We start from the raw sequence: 11,815 nt of genomic DNA on the forward strand, positions 1-11,815 counted from the left end.
GTACATTAGTTAGATATTGTATTTACATTCGATATATTTCGTAGGCCAGCTACTTTCTATAGTGACCATATACATTTTAGATTGCGGCTATTGTGTAAAAAGCTCTGCTCGCAAATGCCGCGAGTGAATTGTATAAAATTTTATATCGGTCGCAGTAGTTTAGTTACGGCATACATACATGCTTACGTACATATTCACACAGAAGGACCATGCGATTCTCTTTTCAAGTATCGTTTTGTTGTAAACTTTATTTCATTTATTTCTCCCGATACTAACGCATTGTATATTTTTTTGATATTTCTGCGTGACCAGATATTATCACGATATGGTAGTGTTCGAGCAAAAATGTCCAGCTTCCTTTTGCTGCTCCACTAAGACATCTATTTTCAGAGGAAGCCGGTCAGTAAATGATTGGCAGATCCAGGACGAGAGCTTCGATTAAACTGCCGTCTTCCACCTCCTGCTAGGTATCTCCTAACGCTGCAGAAACTGCATTAGCATGTGTCAAAGCCGTCCATAATGGACTGTGATCCACAGGCAACGGCACCGCCAAGGATTTTGATGGTCGTGGAGACCTACAAAATCAAAAAATAATTATTATATCTGCAAGGCTTACTAAATTATGATAATTAATGATAAGTCTTAATACATTAAATTAGTTTAGATGTTTCAATAACATTTACAATTTAGACAGATGTTAATTTTAAATCTTATGATATCTTTATTATTAACAATTGTTTATATTTGCTTGGTTTACTGTGTAAGCATCTCTTACTTTATTTTTCATACATACGTTTTACTCACTCTCAATTGTAATATTTAATTTTACCAAAAAAAAAGCTATTCTGCTCTGAAGAAATTTTATTTTATTTTTAATATACGTATAATTTAAATTAAAAATTCCGCCGCAATCGCATCGACTAATCCGGAAAGAAGAAGTACATACTACGAAGACATTGGTCGATGTCTCAGTATAAAAATGGACGCCACCAATCAGGCTGCATAAATTTACCCGAGAAGCAATCTGATTGGTGCTGATTGGTGGCGCTTGTTTTACAGTCTATACATTCGTGACGATGCGTCGAAGTCAGAGTGCTTGCAACAGTTGCAACCGTCGCCGGAAGACGTTTCGAGGGTGAAGTAGTTTATTCTTCTCGCGAGTTTTGTTCAGTCGTACGTGTTCCTGTCGCGAAGTGTCGAGAGGGAAGTCACTTATGCTAGCCGCCGTCGTCCCCACTCGTCGCAGCCTGATGCTTCAACATCTCCGAGGCTTACAGCTCAAATCCGCGAAAACCGAATCCAACGTTCTTCAGACATGATCAGACGTGCTCGTCGTGCCGCAAGAACCGAATCTCACCTGCGAGCTGCGTAGATTACACCGGTTACACGTAAGTTTCCACCGCTTCCTGATGCTTCGACATCTCCGAGGTTTACGGCTCGAGCTTGCGTAAAACTAATCCAACATTAATTCACAGACGTGCTCGACGTTCCGCAAGAAGAACGACCGCAATCAAGATGGCGAAAATTAACACCTCGATGTCCTCGATCGTCTTTCCTTGATGACGAATGATCTGAATTTACCCGAATTACTGAATTACTGGAAGCGTACCTTACGAAGGAAGTGGGCTGATTAGACGATGCTCGCGATCAAGACGATTGCGCCACCGAAATGGAGCTAAACCGGCTTGCTGGCCTTCCCCCCTTCCTCCTCATCGTCATCACTTTTTCTATCGTCTTTTGTCAGTTTCTCCAGCTGGCTCGCGAAAGCTCGCCGTATCGTTGAATCGTCGAAGATCAAATGCGTGCAGCGAACTTGACGATGATTACGTACGCTAGTCGTCGTCGCAGCATCACGAACGCCATTCTTGATGGTGAGTGTGCATTGTTCAATTTTTAATTACTTTTTTACTGACGCATTTAATTTTAGTATAATTATTTTTGTAATCGGTGTTCCGTTACTTTGATATACATATTTGTATTGTAATACATTTCGACATGTTCTTGTCATTTATTTTTATATGAAACTTTATTTTATTTTCGAGTAACTAGATATGTAATTTTAACTAATTTCGTTGTTACCTCGACAGTGCCAAAACCGGATGCTAGTCAGGACTACTCAACTCGAGGGCCGTACTCTGTTCGGGATCTGAACGCTCTTCGACAACGGTGTCTAGCTCCAAGGATGAGAAGGCTCGAGATCCTCGATCACCTCTTAAGGACACTGTACGTGTTGGTCGATCGACGCCAGCTGTGGGAATATCGGCGACACGTGAGTAACATTAACAAAAGTATTATTATTTTTATAAAAGATTATATATGTATGTTTCTCATTTATGTCGTATTTCTTGACCGGTTAACATAAAAGTTTAATTACTCGTGTCGGTAGCCGCTCGTGGCGGTCAGCTACCGGCCTATTACAAAAGAGAAATTATTTTTTGATAGAGAGAGAGAGAGAAAGATTTAAAAAAAACCGTAACCGCAAATAAAAAAAGTTGAATCTGATTTAAATTTATGACACTTTTAAATAAATATCACGTTGTTACGAATATATGAACGAGCTGTAATACTGTTCACTTTACAAAGGGAAATAACGGTTAACAATATTATATTATTTTACACTTTTTAAAGAGACGATATTTATAAAATTAAATTAAAAAACTGATAAGCTTATGGATATCGTGGTATAATTTTTATTATTGATGATATGCTTGCGATTTTAAAATTTCTCTATACAGTTTAGAATTGGAAATAAAACTTTTCTGCTACGAGAAAATTTTAGTCATATCTTTTAACAGTAATTGGTCCGCACGCTTTATCCGGCTAGTTAGCATCACATATTTAATTTTACACGAGCGATTTAGTCCCTATTCAGTGTTTCTATTCACATAACGAATATCTGTTCCGCGTGTGCGCGTGTCCTAGTTTCACTTTTAAGCTCGGTGGGTGCTTACCTAGGCGATGAACCGGGCTGAAACGAACGAGGCTCAATGCGCCATGATCCAAATCACAGTTTCTTCGCCGGGCTCGTTCCCTGGCGAGTTTCGCTCTCCTCCGTAGGCAACAAATTATTATTAATGCCAATAGTGGGAACCCCAGAATGCAGGACACGATAGGGATGATTATGCTCTCCGGTGTAACTAAAAATTTAAATTGATGTCGAAGCGCCGGAATTAGTTTTAATTTTTGTGAACGATTATTATTCATAATTATTATTAGAAACGTTTGTTCTTACCCGTAGGATATACCAAAATGGTAGGCCTCTTAGAGTGCGGAATTGTTGGCATGGTAGGTCGACCAGCTCTCACCTCGGCCGACATTTTCCTTTGTTCTGCAACTAGAAATTCACCTTTGAACTTGCGTTTCAGACCTCAATATTCTGGTTCCTATTCGCTGTGTAACACGTCTTTGTCAAACACGTGCAGTCGCGAAATTGGGGGGGGGGGCGGTGGAACGGACGAAGCGCGGAAAATAAAATACGATTTTATTTCGAAAGAGATTCCATTGTGAAGCAGCGTTTTTGTTTCTTATATTTGAGTTTGACTGCGCGCAAGTAATAGAGTTGTAGGAGTATACAATCGGGAAGGTCTTGTCGTTTAACAATTCATCAATGTATGCCGCTGTCATCTCTGACGAGTGCTGCGACAATTCGTTATATCGGGAAAAATCCAGTAACGAACAATTTTTATATTTCTCGCGTTGGAATGCGAAATTCGCTCGTCGGGTTTGGAATCGATAGCCGGTACCTCGTAGCTCCGCTTTCAACGTGCGATTTACACGCGCCGGGAATCAGTTGGCGATATTCGCGCCTCGTCAGAGACGTGGAATTGCTGCCGTTGCCCACAGCGCACAGAGACCTCGCAAGAATCGAATTTCTTCCCTTCGTACGATTGTCGGATATCCCTGGTTACTTCCTGGGATTCAAATTGTTTGACGAGATAGTGAACAACGTTGTAATTTATGGAAAATTGTGACGCTATAAATACTTTCGAACTTCTATACTAAACGCACTACATTCTCGAACTCACGTTGATGCTTTAGGAATGCTTTTTGAAACTTGTCGAAAGTTCTTGTCGTAAATCATAGTCACCCTACGTGAGATCGTACACCACCGAAACAGTTAGTGCTTCTGAGCAAGAAATTTTACGCGCCATCGTAACCACTTAAGTGCATTAAAAAACTACAGTCTTTACGTACTAAAATATTGCGAGTTTATTAAATAATTATTGCGCGAAAAATGGTCCACTCGTTTAAAACATTTATACAAAAATTTTTGTGCTGCTTGTCTTCGTAGCGCGGGAATATATTATATTTCTCGTGTATATCGGTAAAAGCTTTTTCGTATTTTCACAGCGTGAGCATTGTTTCACATTTAGCTCTCCCTTGTGTCGTTCATATTAACCTTACACATGTACGTACGATACGCCCGCGGGAGTGAAAAGGCGAGATATTTATTCTTTCCTAACTCGTTGTATATCTCTTCTCTATTTTGCGTATATTAAAAGTGTCGTGCAATTTTTTTTTCGCATCGAAATTATTTGGCAAGTGCAGGATAACAGCTCTATCTGCATTTCCTACATTTTGGCACGCTATCGGAATACGAGCGGTATGTATGGCCGCAGGAAGTCGGTACTCCGTATTACCTCAACATCGCGGAATGTAAAGGTATTTACGTCGCTTATGTGTACGAGGGTTTAGTATACCGGTATCGGTGTATCCGGCGAATACCGCGACGTATCCGCCAGTTTGCGAATCGTGATATATTTAAGTGAATATTCGGGGATAATAGGAAACGTAATATTCGGTCTTCTTCTTTGCATAAAATAGTTTCTCGATCCCTGGCAGATTTGATTCGGCCACACGATAAATCGATTGTAAAGGTCGATGCCCTTCTCGGCCGGATAAGCTCGCGCGAGAATTTCCCATCCTCTCTCATTCCGAACAGAAGTTAAATCTCTTAAATTTTGATGCAGACGCGAAAAATAAAGCGCGAAAAATAAAGCGCGGAAAATAAAGCCATGGTTATAATTTCATTCTCGGCTTCTGTTATTTTTCTAATTAATCTCTTGCAGATCTCAATTTCAACGACCGTCGTAAATCGTACATCGATTAGATATTCGTAAAAATCGAATCAAGCGCAGTTAATTAATTTACATTTTAAATTCATAAAACAAAGAGTTGATAGAATTATTCCAGAAATAATTTACGAGAAAGCTACAAATTTATTTTTGCTTGACGGCAGCTAGCGAACGCGACTTTAGCATCGTGTGCGTCGAGTTTCACATGTGTTGCATGTATTATATACCGCGCCGGCCGGATTGCCGAAGACAGATTTTCCCTCCGTTCTCTCATCCCTTGCCTCTGCCGCCTAGGGTTACGTATGCTAGCCGCTGTCGCCGCAGAAAACGTCATATCTGCTCTTCGGTGTACGTATGCGTTTTATCGCATTAAGTGGAATATTACATTGCGTATATATGATATTAGATGATATAGTAGAAACTACACTCGCATTTTTTATCAGCTTCGTTATCACATTAATATTTAATGTGTATGTCTCAAGGGATGGAAAAAAAAATGTACGGAAGGTTTTCTCATACGTGGTGCATAATTTATAGCCGCCCGAGAGTTATTTCTATATGTATGTCTTCATTAGCGATGTTGAAACTGTTTTAATGATTTCGTGTAAAACAGCCACATTTAAAATGCAAAAAATTTTCTAAACTTTGTTTCTAATTTTCTGCTTTTACCGAATATTAATTCTATTTAAGATCAGAATTTTTTTTCCTCCTCTTTTCGGTCTAAAGTCATTGCACGAATCGTATTGCTTTATGAGAAAACCAATGTGATAGGTTATTGCTCATGGTCATAGTTTCGGCGTAGTAATAGTGGATGATAATTTATCGAGAATTTGCGATATCACCGAACATCAGGAACAGATAATACGAGATAATGTGCATGCGTAAAGGCTTGCTCAGCTGGCGTGGCCCGGGTGTATCACGTATTGTGAAATACGTAGTTAATCTCCTGTGGTCGTACGAAGATACTTCACTAAAACGAACTGTTCTAATACTATTAAACTTTATTAATAATTTACCGTAATACGTGTTCGCTTTTTTAGTAATTAACTTGACCTCGTTAACGTATTTTTTTTTTTTCCTTTTAATGTAATATACCGTGATCGTCGAGGAAATAAATAAACGCCGGGCGTAATTAAAACGGTTCTTACTTAACGTAATCCGATTGATTTAAGGCATTTAACCACAAAAGCTTTCAGCTGCCGTATACTTTACTTGGTTCGGATCCGACGAAAAGAGGATACGCGTTACGTAGTATACGTGTGCAGCGTACGGTATATACTGTCTGTGTCTCGCAGGATGTACAGACTGACATACGTGGTAATTTTTCTCAAGCTTATAAAGCGACGTTACTTTCTACACGTATCTTCCTCGTCTTGCTTCCGAGGCCACTTGCAATATGTTTCACACTTGGGTGCCGGATATAATCCGGCAGAGAAATATTGTCAGCCAAGCATGCCGGCGTGTCGGAAGTATTAAATTCCACATAGATCGGATGAGACCTATATTTGGACAATTAACTTCTGCATAATGAAATGCGCTCAAGATCTCCTAGATCTTTGTAAAGTCTTTAGAGACCTTTTTAAAATTAATTACTTATTTTGTATACGAGAGAAAATTCTACTTGTAAGAATATTATGTAGAATAAATTCGCAGGAATTGTCAGAATCAGTTATTTATGAAATTTTGGATTATTCTTAATGAATTTCAATGTATTAATCTGCAATTGACGCATAAGGTGTGTTATCCAATAGAGTGTGTTATGTATAAAAGAGACGTATTAAATTCCGCTTTTAAAATACGTGTTTTATGGGTTGGATTTCGTATAATTAGCGATCGGTTTTATCTGCGACATTAAGTGAGTCGGAAACAATGAAAAAACAGAAAGAATGTTTTAGCTAAAAGCGCGTGCCCAGATTTATGTGAGGGTTACCCTCGATTGCCAATTTCAGAATCAATTTACTATCGAGTATCTTTTCGCCATAACCGAATCGTGATAGCCTAGCATGGCAGGGTTCTCATTAGTTTCTTTATATCTTCCGCGGGGCTCCACGTGCCTTTTTTACGGTCGATATTATCTGGCTCTAAGTATCCCCTAAGTATTCTTTAGAGATATGAATTGTAATTAATTTCAGCGCTTGTTCTTACAAGAGAGACGCAGGTGCGATATTCGCTATTAGCGCGCGTGCGGGAGGAGGGTCCTTGTTTCGTTCCCCTTATTTAAATATTGTAATACCTTTGATATTGCTCTTCGTAAGCGGATATCACCCTCCTTTCTGCCCGGTAAATTTCATGTCGTTGCTAGAACCTGGGAAGCGGAACAAGATCCTTCGGTGGTCTACTTTTCGGACGTGTCAGGGAATAAAGGCGTATTGGAACAAGAGAGAGGCAGGAAAAAGAGAGAGAGAGAGAGAAAGAGCGATAAGTAAAAGAAAATACGACAGAAAAGAATAAAGAAACCATATTGATTCTCAAAAGCAGCCTTTTATTAGAACATTACAGTGAAAAGAAATTGCATCGTTTTATATTACGGGCGTGTTTGATATTTTTACTTAACGGACGAAAATTTATATTTAAATTCGATTAAACGAACGTAAATATCTGTCGTGACGAGGAATAATCAAGAAAATTTAACAGTGCAAAAAAAAAATCAATTGGAATTAATTGAGACTTTCCTTAACAACGTAATTAATTAATCGTTGCTAGGAGTAAATGGTTCTAGGTATTCTAGCTAAATTTGTAATTCAAATAGCACATACAAATATATTCGAGCATGGAAATTAGCTCAACGGCCTAATTTAGATGTTCTCAGGAACATCTAGCTCTAAGCACCACTTACATTGATAAATACGTGTGTACAAATGGCGCGATAATACAAGTAATTATACTTAACTAGTTCTAACACAAAGGGCGCAAAATACCTGTTTGTTAGAAGTAACATATAGGACGCGTCTCACATTTCGCGTATAAGAGGATTAAAAAATAAGAAATATACAACGGTGTGAAAAATAAAAGAGCGAAATGCAAAATTAATTAAAAGAGGTAAATTGATTGATTGATTTATTTATAAAATACCTACGAATAAAGAGGAAATTTTTAATATTGATTTATAATATGTATATCGAAATTAATTTGTAAAGGTCATTGAGTATTTAATGAGTGTTTAATTTGATAACGCGGTTGCAATATCGTAGTAAACACATTTCTGCCGGAATGATTAATTAAATAAACGCTCGGCATAATTTGAGGGGATGCGCAGGAACGCGGCGGTTCAGTTTCATTGTTGACGTGAAACAATTCGAATCTTAATGTAAATCGAGATGAAGCGATGCAACGACGACCGAGGGAAATAGCGTGTCTAGGAAAACGTACTTGAGGGACAAAGAGCTTCCTTTTCCGTGATTTCGATTGACCTCTCGGTACTATAACGTACCTTTGTTTAATAGAGCGAGTACCCTGGATCCTCAAATAAAACGCGCGTCCCTTTCCCTTTTGGCGCTATAATCTATAAAAAAATCCATTAACTCCTAATAAAGCCCACAGTAAAAGGTCTTTGTGTTAAATTTAGGAGAAAGGCAACGTTGCGATGAAGCGGAAATATCAAAAGATATAATAAGAGTGATAAAATTGATAAAATTATTTTTGATAAAGCATTTTTTTTAACAGTCGCAGTCAAAATTCAATTTACCTCTTTTAGTTAGTTTTGCGTTTCGCTTTTTTTTATTTTTCACCGTTATATATTTCTTATTTTTTAATCCTCTTATACGCGAAATACACATCCTATATGTTATTTCTAACACACAGGTGTTTCGCGCTTTTGTGTTAGAACTAGTTAAGTATGATTCTATGTTATCGACGCGGATCTATTTCGTTCGATTCACCATTTCTTACGCCTATCAAACTTATATTTTTGAACTATCCGCATTTATGTACACGGTTTTATGTAACTTTGTATTTGACTTGTTATCCAAAAACTCCACCAATTGTGCGAGTTTCTGCTCACATTTCACAGTATGACGTATCGACTTTCGATACCTGCGCCCATTGCTGATTCACGACTGCGAATATAGTTCCGACGGGACTCGCTCCTTGCTGCATTATCCTACGTCACACCGCTGTGACGCTTAATAAGCGAGATATGGAGATATTGGACCGTTTCCAGATTGAAAAATAACTCCTATCTCTGAATCTCTGAAATATTTCTTCTGTCTCGTTGAACATCGTAATGTTTTTTTTTAACGGCATCTGTCAATTTTATTTTTTCAATAACGGTCAGCTATTTAGGGAATGTCCCTTCGTGTTCACGTTATATGTGTGCCACGTGTAACCCGCATATAGAAATATATTTAAAGCAGATAGCGGAGATAACGACTCTAAATAAAAGACGTCTGTTAGAAGACCACATTCAACATACCTTGGAATTTATTGGACGCGAAATGCTTGCAGCGGTGTAATCTCTATAAAAATTTTCCGGGTGGTCGTCGCATCGAATCTTCCCTTATTCATGCTTGGCTAACTCCGTGTATTTCTCCTCGTTCTAGTTAGGGAGACAGGAACATCAACCCTCGTGCACACTAACTTCCGTGAGACTGAGTCCTTCCCGAATCCTCCGCCGAACACATCCGGTAATCTGACGTGTCATGTTTTGTACGTCAGTATAACAAGTTCGTAAACACGTTTGATAAAGCGCTTCGACATAGAAGATTTGTAGACGCGTTTTGAAACTCTTGTTAATTCGACGTGTGTTTTTTTTTCTTTCCTTTTTTTTTTCCGAAGTGTAGCCAGCAGAACTTCAGTCGTGAATAAAATATTAAAAGAAAAAGTCTAGCCTTTGAAAATTGTTTCTTATTAGATATTTTCTGTGAATTACATAATCCATGGATCGGTATCACTGATTTTCTGGACAATTTACATATTATAGTAGTTATTTAAAACATATCCATTAATCACACTTTCATTAGGCGAGTCGTTTGACTGATTTGGAGGTGTACATGTTCTGTCGTCAGTGTAAGCTAGAGTTCGATGCAGATCGATTTCTCTCTGTCACCAGTACACAGCGTATCTCCGGGAATTCACCAAGTTCGTCGGTCTTATGCCTATTAGTCGAGTCACGTCCACGTTTTCTTCGGATTTTCTTCGCACGACCGAACTTTCTGAATTGAACTTTTTCTCAATTTAGGGTACGATTATTCACGGCTGTGTTCGCGACGCTTTATTTTCACATGTAAATTTTTCACGCGAAGAAATTCGAGACATTCTGCCAGCTTATTCAGAATTTTCAAGCAATTTAGTAGAGATCTCTCTTCCAGTTATAGATTTTGTAGTTATCGTCGTATTATTTTTTAACACTGTAGCATTACGTTTTCTTATTTTTTTTTTTTAAGCATAAATTACGTATAATTTCTTTCAATTTTCGTTTTTGAAACCTCGTGCATACATCGCGGACACTGAAAATCGCACACAACTTGAATTTCTCGACGGCTCTCGGCCGACTGAGCGAAAACGAGGCTCTACCTCCAGCGCTTCGTTATTTGCGCATGTGCTATCGTAGGTATATAAGATGATATTTTTTTGGTAGAAAGTCTAAAAAAATTACCGAACTCGCAATCAAATACGTAGGTGCTTGATTTATTTAGAAAACAATTCTTTGTATAATATTTTTAAAAGCCTGGAACGTATCATACATATACACTTAAAACGCTGTATTCATAAAAAGTTAAATCCCACCATAGCGCGATAGACGCATGTAAAGACAAACAACGTAAAAAGATTGATGGTCTTGCATATTAATTCTATTAAAGCTATCTAAAATCCCATCAGTCACAAATAAATCCATGGAAGAGCTTGCTTTCAAATTTCCTAGAGCTCGATGCACTTCAGGGACAATAATTAATCAAGTCGCGTGTCATGAATCTGTAAGCCTCTAAGGATTCCTCCAGGTATTCCCCGTTGTTGTTTTTATTAAAGAACAATCTACGTAGCCTCCGGAAAGGGACGTACGATCGGTCTCGGTTTTGCAGTAAATTTAGAGATATCACGTACACACACTTTTAGCTCGCATACTCTGTAATTTTCGATATCAAGAGTCCGTGATTTTTTATTTTATTTTTTTATTTTACTAAGTTATATTTACTCAGTACGTATCGAGTATGACAATACGCGGAATACGTTTTACGAATATTTATATTCATGTTATTTTTACGTTATTTTTTCCTATTTTTTTTTCCTATTCCATTACTCCACACATGCGACGAATAAATATAGCGTAGGGAAATATTGAAAAAATAATTGTTTAATTAAGAGGAATAAATTATTACTGAAATTAGTGAATTAGCAAAATGAAACTTTAAATATATTAACGACATAATCCACTCATTAAAATTAATTCGGAATTCTAAAAAGAGAATTAAATACAAAGTTTCACGGTGATATCGAACCGAAAATTTCAAATTAGGACTTGACAGCTGCAAGAAATGTAGCCAGCTAAATTTTATTGGAATATCGTAGGCGTGCAAATTAATTTGCATATTTTTAAGTGACAAACGTTCGTGTTATTAAACGAATTTAAAATTATTTTCGCGTATACAGCGTACAAAACGCGTTCAAATGCAGTTTCCGGAGAAAGCTCCTGAGCATCGAAAATCAATTTACGACATGCGCCTCCTTTCACATCATACATCGCTTTATAGTTGCTAAAAGCAGGAGGAGAATGCTTTTGTACGTTCAGATATGATAGGAAGTCA

General features: G+C 37.8%; 1 protein-coding gene across 1 annotated transcript; it reads right to left on the reverse strand.

Annotated features, from left to right (window-relative positions):
• Nucleotides 1-6: 6 nt before the first annotated feature.
• LOC139102491 (uncharacterized) lies at nucleotides 7-10,548 on the reverse strand. The gene is made up of 5 exons (XM_070656408.1): nucleotides 9,487-10,548; nucleotides 3,233-3,334; nucleotides 2,952-3,137; nucleotides 2,080-2,248; nucleotides 7-575 (listed from the first exon to the last, which is right to left on the reverse strand). The coding sequence occupies exons 2-4, from the start codon at nucleotides 3,315-3,317 to the stop codon at nucleotides 2,103-2,105; spliced, it is 417 nt and encodes a 138-aa protein (XP_070512509.1). The 5' UTR covers nucleotides 3,318-3,334; nucleotides 9,487-10,548; the 3' UTR covers nucleotides 7-575; nucleotides 2,080-2,102.
• Between the last annotated feature and the right edge of the window lie 1,267 nt (nucleotides 10,549-11,815).

Source organism: Cardiocondyla obscurior, linkage group LG05 (genome assembly GCF_019399895.1).
Source record: "Cardiocondyla obscurior isolate alpha-2009 linkage group LG05, Cobs3.1, whole genome shotgun sequence".
In the NCBI taxonomy this organism is placed as follows: domain Eukaryota; kingdom Metazoa; phylum Arthropoda; class Insecta; order Hymenoptera; family Formicidae; genus Cardiocondyla; species Cardiocondyla obscurior.

Coding starts and splice junctions, on each gene's coding strand:
- LOC139102491 (XM_070656408.1), bottom strand. CDS start 3,317: ATGTCGGCCGAGGTGAGAGCTGGTCGACCTACCATGCCAACAATTCCG. Junction 3,138..3,232: donor CATTTTGGTATATCCTACGG/GTAAGAACAAAC, acceptor TTAAATTTTTAG/TTACACCGGAGAGCATAATC. Junction 2,249..2,951: donor CAGCCCGGTTCATCGCCTAG/GTAAGCACCCAC, acceptor ATATTCCCACAG/CTGGCGTCGATCGACCAACA.